The sequence below is a fragment of the Trachemys scripta genome, chromosome 1 (genome assembly GCF_013100865.1).
Source record: "Trachemys scripta elegans isolate TJP31775 chromosome 1, CAS_Tse_1.0, whole genome shotgun sequence".
NCBI lineage: Eukaryota > Metazoa > Chordata > Testudines > Emydidae > Trachemys > Trachemys scripta.
The window spans coordinates 14379020-14392621 of record NC_048298.1 but is presented as its reverse complement, the minus strand read 5'-3'; the positions used below and the strand labels follow the sequence as shown (position 1 = coordinate 14392621).

The 13602-nt window shown below is 46.6% G+C and overlaps 1 protein-coding gene across 1 annotated transcript in view; it reads right to left on the bottom strand.

Moving 5' to 3' along the window:
• Positions 1-13602, bottom strand: part of CAMK1D (calcium/calmodulin dependent protein kinase ID) — a 349263-nt gene that overhangs the window by 41954 nt on the left and 293707 nt on the right. Inside the window, exon 5 of the mRNA XM_034764971.1 lies at positions 13461-13587. Within this exon, the coding sequence (XP_034620862.1) occupies positions 13461-13587 (127 nt within the window). The remainder of the gene's footprint in view (positions 1-13460; positions 13588-13602) is intronic.

The window sequence follows — 13602 nt, the reverse complement described above, 5'->3', positions numbered from 1 at the left end:
AAATTGAATATGGGAGACAGAGGGATGAGAGGAGAACAGACAGTTCGTCAGACAGCAGGTGTAAATAAAAACAGTCCTAAAGGTATGTTGGGGGTTCCGATTACATCTTCTTGTGGCTGGTGTGTAGTATATACATTACATGGCCCCCTGCTCCGAATTCTGCTTCTGGAAGAGTGAGGAATGCTCTAGGAGCTGGAACTTTAAGCTCTTCCCACCGCTGCTGGGGCAGCCTAGTGTCCTCAATGACTCCTGGGGAATCCAGAGTGGGGTGTGGTGTTGGAAGCTGCAGTCCAGCCTGCTGCTTCCTGGTGCCAGCACATAGCCCTTGGCTTCCTGGAAATTTAAGTTGAAAACCCCTAATTCGCATCAGTGTGTAAACCTTTAGAAAATAGCAGCTCCCCAGAGTCCTTGGCAGAAGTGAGTGGGGCTTTTTGCCACGGCGTAACTCATCACATATGTTTTAATGAATTAGACCTACAGAAAGAGAGGAGTGAATTCTTCCCCACTTGTTAATTTCACTCTCCCTACCTCCATTTTCTGTCTCCGTTTCTCCACAGCCATCTGTCTTGTATTACTGCAACCACCAGCCACCAACAGCCTCTATATTAATCACAGTTCTTGCTTTCGCCCATCGGAGCAACATGAGCAACTGGTTCTCACAGCTCTCTCTGACTTGGTTCTTCAGATCACTTATCACATCAGTTTTCTTTAGAATTCCATTCCCCAAAGTGTTTCTCCCCCAGCATATTGATCATTATGAGGTTTGGTCTGACCTGACCTGGCCTGGCCTGGCCTGGGGAGGAAGGTTGGCCCACTGGTTGGGGCACTAGTCTGGGTCTTGGAAGACTTGGGTTTAATTCTTTGCCCTGCCATGGCCTTCCTGTGTGACTTGGACTAGTCACGTAGTGTCTCTGTTCTTCAGTTCTCTACTCATGGGGATATTGCGAGGATAAATACATTACAGACAGTGTAGAACAGGGGTGAGCAAACTTTCTGGCCGGAGGGCTGCAACTGGCTATGGAAATTGTATGGTGGGCCAGGAATGCCTGGCGGGGGAGGGGGACTCCATAGGGTGTAGCGGAGGAGGGGTGACTCTATAAGGAATGTTACCGAGGTGGGGGTAGAGGAAACTCCTGGGGTGTGGTGCCGGGGTGTGTGTGTGTCTCTACAGGGGCGGTACCGGGGACTCCTAGGGGCCATGCCAGCAGAGACACCAAGGTGGCCGTACCAGGCACCACCATGGGCGGAGGCACCCTAGCTGGGACAAGGGTGGAGCCGTAGAAGACCGGGAAGGGACTGGGCATGCTCCTGCGTAGGGAGGGGCTGCCAGATAGGGGTGAGGTTCTGATCCTGGAAACAGTGCAGTGAATTCGTGCCTGCGCAGTATGACTTTGTGTGTGCTGGAAGATGCTGGAATTGTGAGTCGGGGGCTGGGGAGCGCCGGGTGGGCTGAGCGGGGCAAGTCCCCGACCCCGCTCCCCGGCAGGAGCTCGAGGCCTGGATAAAAACGTCTGACGGGCCGGAAGTGGCCCGCAGGTGTGTAGGGTAATGAAGGCCATATAAGAGCCATAGATAAAATATGTGTCCACCACTGCTATTATCACAAATCCTATCCTCAGATGCATGTGCGGAAGTCCTGTTGATATGTGTCAAAAGCAGATCGGGCCATTGTTCTTGCCTTGTTTTCTTCACATGCCCCTACCTTAATTGTTGGGTTATTGCCCTTTGAAACAAAAACCTATAGCCATGCTACTTTAGCGTTCAGAAAACTCTTTTAGAGTCCCTGCCCTTCAGCTTTAGAAACCACCATCCCGAAAAAGATGCAGACATTAACAGTCATTGCAGGCTCCGATCCTGCCATTGACTCTGCATGGGTGGATCCTGAACTTCAGTGGAACTCCATGTTCCACCTACATAGTTCCCTTTGCAGGACCGGGGCCATAGTCCTTTCCTCAGTTTGCACCACTCACACCTCTCAGAAGCCAGCCAAGTACCGTACTTCTCCTTTAGGCTCCTCTCTGCACTGGGGGCCCAATCTGGCTAGAGCCTCCTGCCGCCATGGGTGGCAGGGGGGACCCCCAACACTCCCCGCCACTACGGGTAGCAGGAGGGATCCCTGCAGCTCCTTGCCACCACGGGTGGCAGCAGGGATCCCCACAGTTCCCTGCCGCTGTGGGCGGCAACAGGGATCCCCGGAGCTCCCGGCCTCCCTGGCGGCGGGGGAACCCCCAGAGTTTGGAGCCTACAGTGGAGGGAGACCCTGGAGCTCCCAGCCCAACCGCAGCTGCCAGGCTTCTCATTTTGTCATGGATATTTTTAGTAAAAGTCAGGGACAGGTCACGGGCCTCTGTGAATTTTTCATTATTGCCCGTGACGTGTCTGTGACTTTTACTAAAAATATCTGAGACAAAATCTTAGCCTTAATCATCATGGATCACAAGCTAAATATGAGTGAACAGTGTAACACTATTGCAAAAAAGGCAAACATCGTTCTGGGATGTATTAGCAGGAGTGTTGTAAGCAAGACACGAGAAGTAATTCTTCCGCTCTACTCCGCATTGGAGTATTGTGTCCAGTTCTGGGCACCACATTTCAGGAAGGATGTGGACAAATTGGAGAGAGTCCAGAGAAGAGCAACAAAAATTATTAAAGGTCAAGAAAACATGACCTATGAGGGAAGACTGAAAAAAACTGGGTTTGTTGTCTGGAGAAGAGAAGAGTGAGAGGGGACATGATAACAGTTTTCAAGTACATAAAAGGTTGTTACAAGGAGGAGGGGGGAAATTGTTCTCCTTAACCTGTGAGGATAAGACAAGAAGCAATGGGCTTAAATTGCAGCAAGGGAGGTTTAGGTTGGACATTAGGGAAAACTTCCTAACAGTCAGGGTGGTTAAGCACTGGAATAAATTGCCTAGGGAGGCTGTAGAATCTCCATCATTGGAGATGTTTAAGAGCAGGTTAGACAAACACCTGTCTGGGATGGTCTAGATAATACTTAGTCCTGCCATGAGTGCAGGGGACTGGACTAGATGACCTCTTGAGGTCCCTTCCGGTCCTGCAGATTCTATGATAGCCTACAAATATAGGAAAGGTGTGAACTTCAAGTGTGGAGAGGAAATATTTATCGTGATACACGGGAAGTGGTACAACAAAGATCTATGGGATGAGATTTAAAGGGAAAGCCTGCATTAACTACACCTCTACCTCGATATAACGCTGTCCTTGGGAGCCAAAAAATCTTACCACGTTATAGTTAAAACTGCATTCTATCGAACTTGCTTTGATCCACCGCAGTGCGCAGCCCCGCCCCCCCAGAGCGCTGCTTTACCGCGTTATATCCAAATGTGTGTTATATTGGGTCGCGTTATATCAGGATAGAGGTGTATCAGGAAATATTGCTTGACAGTGAGATGTATTAGGCTGTGGACTAAGTCTCCCTAACAAAGGGAATTGGCATAAACCCCACTGCTTGGGATTTATAAAGCCACAAACACTAGAAAGTCCACTGTAGGCAATGAAACTGTATTGGCAGGCAGATGCGCTGGGTGTATTTAGGGTAAATACAGCCCTTAACTTTGCAGCCATGAAGGGCCTCAATAAAACAGACCTGGTATGGTTCTGCAGTACAAAGGAGGCGGCTGGATTCCAAGAGATGCCACAGAGAGTGGGGGAGGGCAAGGTATTGGTTGGCCTAGGGAGAGTCAGGGCTGGAGAACATCTCACTGCATGAATCCTCCTTTATAGTAGGGGTATGCAAGACTGCTTCAGCCACGACAGCAAAGCAGGATTCACAGAGCAGCTCTGCAGCAGCTCCATAGATCTCGTGAGGAGGATGTCTCCTTCGTCCACCTGCCCATAGATCCCCCCAACATCCAGGTCACTTGCTTGAGCTGGGTGTTGCCCCTTAGAGTGGCTCCCTGAGCAGAACAGTATTTGTAAAGAATGATTGCAGTCTACAGTACAGGAAAGGTGTGAACTCCAAGTGGGGAGAGGAAATATGTGGTACACAGGGAGAGGTAGAACACATATTTAAGGGATGGTTCTTTCTTATCTGTTGTTACAAAGATAACTTAAAGTGGCCAAGCTGGAATTTACACAGCTTCAGCCATGATAACATACAAACAATCCCTATTTTCTGAACGTTAATGCAATGGGGGTGCCGGAACATTGTCCTGCAATTGGCTACAGTCTCTGAGGAAGGTCTGACAAATGCTGTACTCATGCTTTATTTTTGCTTTATTAGTCATGTTACTGCCTAAACAACTCCTTGTGTTGTTACTTGCTAATAAGGATATTCCAAAAGACTTACTGTTATTTTCCACCATTTGGCTCAAAATGATACTCAAAAGCAAACATGAAAATCTATTAATTACTTCCGTGCCTTGGCCTGGTGTCCTATCCAAGGTTATAATAAAATTACAGCTTTGACATGAGCTGAGATCTCTGCTGGATTTCTGGCAAATCAGAAATGTGGTGAAATGGCCTTTCAGGAATGCAAGACAAAGACCCAAAATGAAGGGGGGAAAAAACAGATACCCAGGGTCCCAGCTCCACGCTCCCCACTGAGAGCCCGGATGGGAACCCAGCTGCCCCCTTCGGCTCTGGGCTCCCTTCTCCCTGCCGGGAGCTTGGCAGCTGACCAGACTTTGGGTCTGGATCTCCCGGCCAGAGGCAAGAAGCCCTGGGTGGCTACCCTCCTGCTCCCAGCTGGGAATGGGGAGGTGAGAAGCTCGGGGGGCAGCTGGGCTCCGGGTGGGGAGCTGTGTGGAGTTAAGAGCCCTGGCTCTCGGCTCCCCACACTGCCCCTCTTCAGTCAGTGGAAGTGCGCCTGGTGAGGACATGCACCACCGACAAAAGGAAGGCAGTGTGGACATTTCCCCCTGCAGTAATTACTGAGGTGGCTATACATCAACCTAACATAGTTTGACTTAAGATTGTAGTGTAGACATGCCCTTAAGTACTTTTGAAAATTTTACTCCTTGTCTAAACTAGGAGAAAAAGGTGGTTTTAAAAATCATGTTAGCTAACCCCACTTGAAACACCACTTAGCAACTAGCATTTAAGACCTCTACAACTGTCCTCGCCTGGTGGGAGGAATGTCAATAGGACTATTTACATGTTGAAAATTAAGCATGTGCTTGAACATTTTGCTGGATCGAGGACAGACTGCTCAGCGTGTTGCAGGACTGAGCCCTAAATTCACTCACTGACGAAAAGGCAGTAGCTTGCCTGGGATAGAATAATGTAATTGTCGTATGAACAGACTGAAATGTGAGAAGCCTCCTTAAATGAGTAAAAATGTAAAATTATCTCTTGGGAAAACACCCTAATTGAGTTGAATCGGGTTAAATTATCCTAACAGTCACCTTTTTACCGCAGAACCAATATTTCTGACAACCCTCCTGAAAGAATAAGACCTTCTCTGAACTGTTCATATTGATTTAATCTGTAGCGCTGGGATTTAAAAGCCTAGTTAATGTGCTAATGTACTACTGGTTTTAGGCATTAGACACTGACAGACCATTTCCGATACATTCTAACTTGATAAGTAATACTTTACTTTTTAGAAAGAAAACAGTGATATTTATCAAGAAGTTTAACTCTAATTACACATTCTGTTTACTTAGCAAGTGACTGAACCAGGTAGATAGCAGTTCAGTGTATCAAGCACCACCACTCTTTTGAAACAAAACTGAGCCTATGCTATGGGCTTGTCTACACTGGCACTTTACAGCGCTGCAACTTTCTTGCTCAGGGGGTGTGAAAAAACACCCCCCTGAACACTGAGAGTTTCAGTACTGTAACGTGGCAGTGTAGACAGTACTACCCAGCGCTGGTAGCTACTCCCCTTGTAGAGGTGGCTTTTTTACAGCCCTGGGAGAGCGCTTGCCCAGGTCCGGTGCTGCGACTACACAGCCAAGTTAAAGCGCTACACAGTGCTTTAACATTGCTAGTGAAGACATGCCCGGAGTCTACACTGAAAACACTACAGCAGCACAGCTGCAGCGGAGAGATTGCACCGGGGTCGTGCTTGAGTGTAGACATTCACTACAGCGCTGGGAGGGGTTCTCCTGTCACTGTAATTAATCCACCTCCCCAAGAGGTAGTAGCTAGGTCAATGGAAGAATTCTTTCGTTGACTTAGCGCTGTCTATATTGGGGGTTAGGTCGGCTTAGGTCCGTCTCTCGGGGAGGGTGGGGCTCACAACCCTGACAGATGTAGCTATGCCGATGTAAGTTTCCAGTGTAGACCAGCCCCAAATGAAGCTCCACTTTTGTCCCAGCTACTAGAGGGCTTGATCCTGTAAAGTCCTTCTCTCACCAGCATGGATAGACTTGAGTGCATTCATCACCTTTTAGACTGGAGGCTGTTTGGGGAAGGAAATATCATTTACTAGTTGAAGTTCAGCTAAAGACTTCGGGGGGGACCCTCGATCTGCTAACTTGTGTTAAAACTACAAACTGCCTTGTCTTCACTAGGATTTTACCTCGAGCTAAGAGCCCACCTTTGTTTCACTAGTGAAGACAAGGCCACAGTGTTTCTACATGCATCCGAAGAAGTGGGCTGTAGTCCACGAAAGCTTATGCTCTAATAAATTTGTTAGTCTCTAAGGTGCCACAAGTACTCCTGTTCTTCTTTTTGCGGATACAGACTAACACGGCTGCTACTCTGAAACCAGTGTTTCTACAGTGCCTCGCACAATGGGATCCCTATTGGGTTGGCTTCTGGGCGCTACCACAATATAAGTGCTAAATAATAATAATGGATATTAATAACCTCACAGACCTGGGCCCTTATGCCTTTTGCCCGGAGATATTCACCCACGTGTTCCCAAGAGGTTTAAGAATGAAGTGGCTGAACTAACAAAAGTAGGCAATTTCTCCTTAAAATCAGCTACAATATCGAAGCACTGTGTGTTGTACCTATCTTTAAAAAAGGCACGAGGGATGATCTTGGGAGTTACAGGCCACTGAGCCTTTACTGCAGCACCAGATGAACTAGCAGAAACAATAACTAAAAAGAGACAGTCATTCAACAGCTAGATTAACATGATACGATAGGGACTGCACTGGCATGGCTCCTGTGAAGGAAGACCTCACCTCTTCAGTCTACTAAAATCTTTACTAGCCATGGTACTCAGACACCATGGCAGTGGGTGCAGTGATAGAAGCTAATTAGAACAGTACTGTCATGGATCAGAAACTGGCAGAAAGATGGGAAGCAAAGAGTCTGAATAAATTATTCATTTTCAGCGTGCTAAAAGGCTAACAGTTTTACAGCTCAGTGCATCAGGTGTTAGCAGAATTGACCCCTAAAACTGTTAACCTTTTGTCACTGACTTAAGTATTATGGCTTCCGATATACACTGGTGTAAGATAGATCAGAACCAGGACTTAAAGATCTAAAGCTGGCTATCTAATAACAATACCCCCTGTCTCTTGTATAGCTCTTTTCATCAGTGGCTCTCAAAGCACTTTACAAAGAAGGTCACAACCATTATTCCCATTTTACAGACAGGAAAACAGAGGCATGGGAAATTGAAGCAATTTGTCGCAGGTCACCCAGTAGGCCAACCAGGAACAGAACCCAGGTCATCTGAATCCCAGTCCAACACTCTATCCACTAGGTCACAGCATCACCCGTAAATCTTTGCATAATAATTCATTTTGTGTTTCAGGGAGGAAGGAACGTTACATTTATGCAGGGCCATTGGGCTACTGCTGAAAATTCTGGTGATACTACAACCCAGGAAAGCTGTTTGATGTAGATAAATTGCAGAGAAAATATGCAGATGATGTGCAATCAGGTATAGCACTAGCAGTGGCCTCGTGGCAGGCATAATTGCGGTGACTGACAGCACAATTTCACTGTGCTTGGAGAGTGTTGTCTGGGCAACCAATGACGAAAAAGAGACAACATTGAAGAGGAGCTAGCTTCTACAGAAGAGGAAAAAAACAGAACAAAACTCTAAATATGATGCAAATGCAAAGTTGTCTGGTCTTTAGGAATACTGCAACTGTGCTGTGTTGGCTCACACCACCTGAGTCAGTATCACGGTAACCAGTGTGTTGAAGCAGTGGGGTCTACAGCATGAACGTATTCTGATTTTGAATTGTAGAGAAGAAAAGAAAATGGGGGAAAATGAACATTTAAAAGGGTAATAGCTGTTGTGAAGCAAAAACAAAATGAGAGAGGCAGACATGAAAATACAACTGTTAGAAAAAAAATTATTCCCATAAGCTTATAAAGATAGATACACACTATGTTACCATCCAATGACTCCACACAAAATTGTGGAGCTAGGAGTACGTGTGAATTTTAATAAATAATATCAACAACTTTGATAACTATAGCACTTTCTATTATTTGCAACATTAATGAATGAATCTTCATGCCCTCCCATACCGTGCTGGGTAGGTTTTATCCCCATTTTACAGATGGAACAACAGAGCAGTTTATGTGACTTTCCCAAAGACACACAGGAAGTCTCTGGGGAAGTCAGGAATAGAATCCAAATCTCTGGACTCTCCATTCTGAGCTTTAACCATACAACTTTAATCCAAATGTAATGGAGGATATGGAAGTCATTCAGGTATCTGAGAGTTCAGAGAACCTGGGGAGCCATTTGTTTTAGCTGAAGTAATGATGTGAGCATGTAACTTTGTATGTGCCAAAGCCTTTACTTGAAATCTGCAGTGCAAAGACTTGTGCACATAAAGCAGAGTGATCTGATCGTATTTCAGGATAACAGGTTATTTAATGAGTAAGATTCAGGGGCCAATGTGCATGATTATAGTGAAAACTTGACAAAAAATGAACAGAGGTAGTGAGGCAAATAGTTCAATACAGAAAGAAAGATTGTGAATGGATCTCATAGACACAAGACCTCTACCATCAGGAATCCAGCATCACCACCCTCCTAACAGAGGTCAGACAATCAAGCCATCACTTCAGTGATGAGCTGCCTTAATCTACCAGGGAGACCTAACACTGTGGTTAGAGTCCTGTCATCAGCAAGATAATGATGAATATGGAGTCACCTTTCTAGGAGTGGCAGGTCAGTATCCAGACAGTGAATGATCAGAACTCCCTAAGTATCAGTTAAAGTGGCAGAACTTTTACTCGTGTGATCAGAAGAACTTTATTTCCAGAATGTGTAAATGGCAACATGAAGAGGCAGCATGAGATTATTCTCTGCCAGATTGGAGTCAGACTCTCATGTTCAGCCACTCTTCAACAAACAGAATCTTAAAATTGATGTTTCTTACAGACTTATTGTTTTTGGCCAGTGGCCCATGGAGAACCTGCTGAAACATTTTAATTAAGAGAGCTGAGCAGCCTACATGAAGAATTATTGAATGTACTGTTTTAGCTCTTACTCAATTCCTCTATCGAGCTTCAAAAACAAGGTCTCTGATTCAGCTTGATTAAATAGAGTCCAGAATGTAACCTAGTGCAGGCTGTCTTATATTTCACAAAGTAATAAGAGATATAAGGCCATGATTGCTGCAGAGTGATCAAGACAAAAGAAAAACTGTTTCTCTTTCCAAGGTTACCAAGATAAAATCAAGTGTATTTTGTGCAATATAGAGATCATGTGAATCCATGGATTTACACCAGGGATGAACCTGTCTCTCTGTTTCATGGGCTCTGCTGTGTTATAGTCAGGTTTTTATACCATGCTTATCACTATGGGATCTGAGTGGTTTCTATTTCCTCCTAAATCTATGTAAATTCAGGTGGCTTGGCAGTCACTAAACAAAAATCATATTGCCCAAAGTCATTAAACTTCCCATGTGGGTTTCTCAACAATTAGAAACAACGCACACAGGAGAATGTTAGAAACACAGCTGGGCCATTCTTTCACCATTATTGCAACTTGCAGCTTGAAAGGGAACAGCGATCTTGCTGTGTTGGAAATCAGCGCTTTAACTGAGTGATCACTAAAGAGTGTAGTATTTTTACAGACTGAGCTCCAATTCTGCAATTGTATCAGAGCAGGTGGAGTCCTGTGATCATGCAGAACCCCAACGATTACAGGAGTAGGTGGGTGAGATTGTGTGGCCTGCAAAGTGCAGGAGGTCAGACTAGATGATGGTCCCTTCTGACCTTAAAATCTATGAGTGCAGCCAGCCAGGGTTCTGACATGGTGTAAATCCACCCAATGGTATTTTTGCTCCTGGCTGCAATTCTAGTCCTAGGCCAGAGAGAGAGAGTTTCCACATTCTTCGTTTCAAACATGTCAGTGTGGTTGCAATGTTTAAGAGGGGGAGGATTCCTACACTGCTTCAGTGGGCATCCCTGCCTGGGTGACCATCTCCACCTCAGCCCTCCAGGGGCTGGGCAACTTCAGTTTGCTCCCAACAATACTGCCAACACAATTCTGAAGGGAAACTGACCTCCTGTTCTTGCCAGTGAATGAGGGGGATCATGAGGGTCAGCCAGGAGATGCCATGAATGAGAGGGAAATGGGGGGATTGAATTTCACCAAATTGCAATATTTCTCAGTGCCCCTGGATAACAGCTTCCAGGGGGACTGTCCAGACTTAATCATCAGACCTGAAGACAGAGAGGAGCCTTCAATACTTTCTATTAGGTCCAGAGTGGTCTTGTGTCGCAAAGTAATCTGCAAAGCCCTGGCTACCCCTGTATCTATGAAATTGTTGGCTGCTCCTGAATTCATGAGGGCTCATTGGATGGACATCCGTTAGGGCTCTCCAAGGATGTGTAGCTGGATGAACACGTGCAAGTGGGAAGCCCCTGGATGGAGCTTGATGAGTGTTCCAGTAAGGACTGAGGTGCAGGGAAATTCTTATCTCACAGAGCCTAGGTTGGTTCTCCTCACTGAACCTAAGCGGACTCGTTTCCCAGATTCCTTGGAGCTCAGATGGGACAAACAGAAATGGTGTGGCCAGGTTCGCGACAACAGAAGCATATATGGTGCCGTTGGCATGGTTCCTTTTCTTTGGGTGGACAACGAGCCAGATCCACCTGCATCAGTTCAGTGGGTGAAACAGGTACCGAGGTAATGGTAAGTGGATTGGGAAGTGTGGGGGCTGCACAGACCCTCCCTTTTCCTCTCTTCATTCCCATAACTGGTTATTTATGCAGAGGATGAGGTTGATAAAGGCATCCAGACTTGTGGGCATCTCCACGTGGGTCACTTCATCTTTGATCTCCTCCCTCAGACTGCACCAGAATTGGTACCGTTCCACCGCCTCATACCACTCTACGTCTGCAATGAGATGGCAGAAGTGTGCCGCATAGGAAGCCATGGTACCCTTTCCCTGTGGAGTTTCTTTAGAGTGGCCTCAGCCAAACGGCCATGATGCAGGTCATCGAAGATTGCTGATATTGATTGGAGGAAGGTGTTCCAATTTGACAGGACTGGGCTGTTACTCTCCAGCAAGGGGGAGGCCCAGTCCAGAGCCTCCCCCTTCAACAGACTGATTACGACAGAGGCATAGGTCTGGGGACACAACAGGAACAGAAGATGGCACTGGTTCATGAAGCGCCAGAACGGCTGGCGACTCCTATTGAATTGTTCTGGTAGAGGCATTGTGAACCGCTGTTCAAGGCAGGGCACTGTGGTCTGTTTCCGAAGCAAAGTGTTTTCCATGTGAAGCTGGCTTACTTGATCCCGCAGCTGCCCACTCTCTGAGTCAGTTGCAGAACTTGGGCCTGCAGTGCTTGGTTCTCTGCCTGGAGGCAGGCAGCCCAGTGCCTCTGGAGGCAGCAGTTGGGTTGCTAGTTCTATACTTCTTGCACTGGGCCCACCCCCTTTGGCATAGGTGCAGGAACCAGGGGTGTGGGGGGTGCTGCAGCACCCCCAGGTTTTATGGGGGCTCTGCTGCTGGCCCCGCTCCCAGGGTCCCAGCTGCTGGCCCATGTCCGGGGCTCTGGCTGCTGACCCGGCTGCCGCTCCCCACCGGGGTCCCTGCTGCCACCTCGCGCCTGAGGTTCTGTTGCCGGCCTCGCACCCAGGTTCCGGCTGCCTCCCCATGCCTGAGGTTCCACTGTCAGCCCTGCACCCAGGGTCCTGGCTGCCAGCCCCGTGCCTGCCCCCAGCCTCGGCTCCCTTAGCCCTGTCCAGGTCCCCGCTGCTCAGAGAAACACGGCCTTGCTCCCGGCCCCAGCTCAGGGGGAGGAGGGGAGAATGGACAGGGGTAAGGGGGGGGGGGGGGCTGGCTTCCAGCATCCCCACTATTAAAAATGCTCCAGTGCCACTGCCCTTGGGGATGACTGTACGGTCTGTACAAACCGTTGAGGCTGGGATGTAGGCAGCTGGGCCTAGTTTTACCATAAGGTGGATGGGTTGGATCCTTGCACCAGCCAGAGTTCAGAACCAGAAGGTCAGAAACTGAGAGTCAGATACCAAGAGTCAGGCCCAGTCAAGAAACCAGGAGGTCAGGGGCAGGTAGAAAAATCCAGTCTCATTTGACCACACACACAAAACTGTATGTCAGCACAGATACAGAGAACACCTGCTTCTGGCTACTGAAAACCTTAAAGTTCAGATCCTTCCTAGGTAGAAACACTAGGCCAAAGGTATCCCTGGCACAGGTGCCATTATTTCAATGTAATTATTTAAACGGAATTACACTAAAGATGAATGTTACACTGTAACCTGTTATAGTATCGCAGTATTGGAACAGCTACTGCCATTTTGCATGCTCCTCTGAAATATAATGTTTGCCTTTTAAATAAAGTCTCTTAAAAAGGTATCCTGCAAAGATATTTTCCAGTATTTGTTTAATTATTCTTTTTAAACTATACTGGTAAAGGGGCGAGGGGATGTAATCTGACCAGCAGTGCAACACAGCATCTTGGTACATTAATGTCTTAGACTGGACAAAGCATCAGAGCATATAAAAGGGAACAATCTGAGGACTGGACTACATATAGGGTTTTTCCATCTCTATGAAATTTCTAGGAGTCTATAACTCAGTGTGGCTGGACAAGAGGTTTATTTGAGACTTCAAAATAAATGCAGCTCATCCATTTTACTTACTAATACTTCTCTTGGAAGGAATTTGTGAAATGTGATCCTTTATCATTAAAAACAAAATGATACCTATGTTAAAGTGTCTCAGTTTCATATGTGATTGAAAGAAGAAATGGATAAGAAGGATATTATTCAAATGCTTCCAGTTCAACAGCAGGCACTGTGTTCAAGACAGCTCACCCTTTGAAGGAATACAATTATAGAGCTTAATCCCACAACCCAAGTTGACCACAGAAATAAATAAATGGCAGGATCAGGACACAATAGATGAAAAGGACCAAAGAAAGAGAAGCATTAACTTCAGAAAACTCTAGCTAACCTCCTCAAAATCTTTCACCTACTATACACCGTCACCAGAGAACAAAGAGCATTCTCTTATATTACCACCATTTTCACTTACGCTTCTTTAATATACCTCGGAATAACTGATGGTAATTATGCTCCAACCACTTACCAACATATCCTGGGGTTCCACACGCTGTGGACATGACGTCTCCTTTATCCTCCATCTTTGACAATCCGAAGTCACTGATCATGATTTTGGATTCTTCATCCTGGCTGTAGTACAGCAGGTTCTCAGGCTAGGAAGAAGTTTG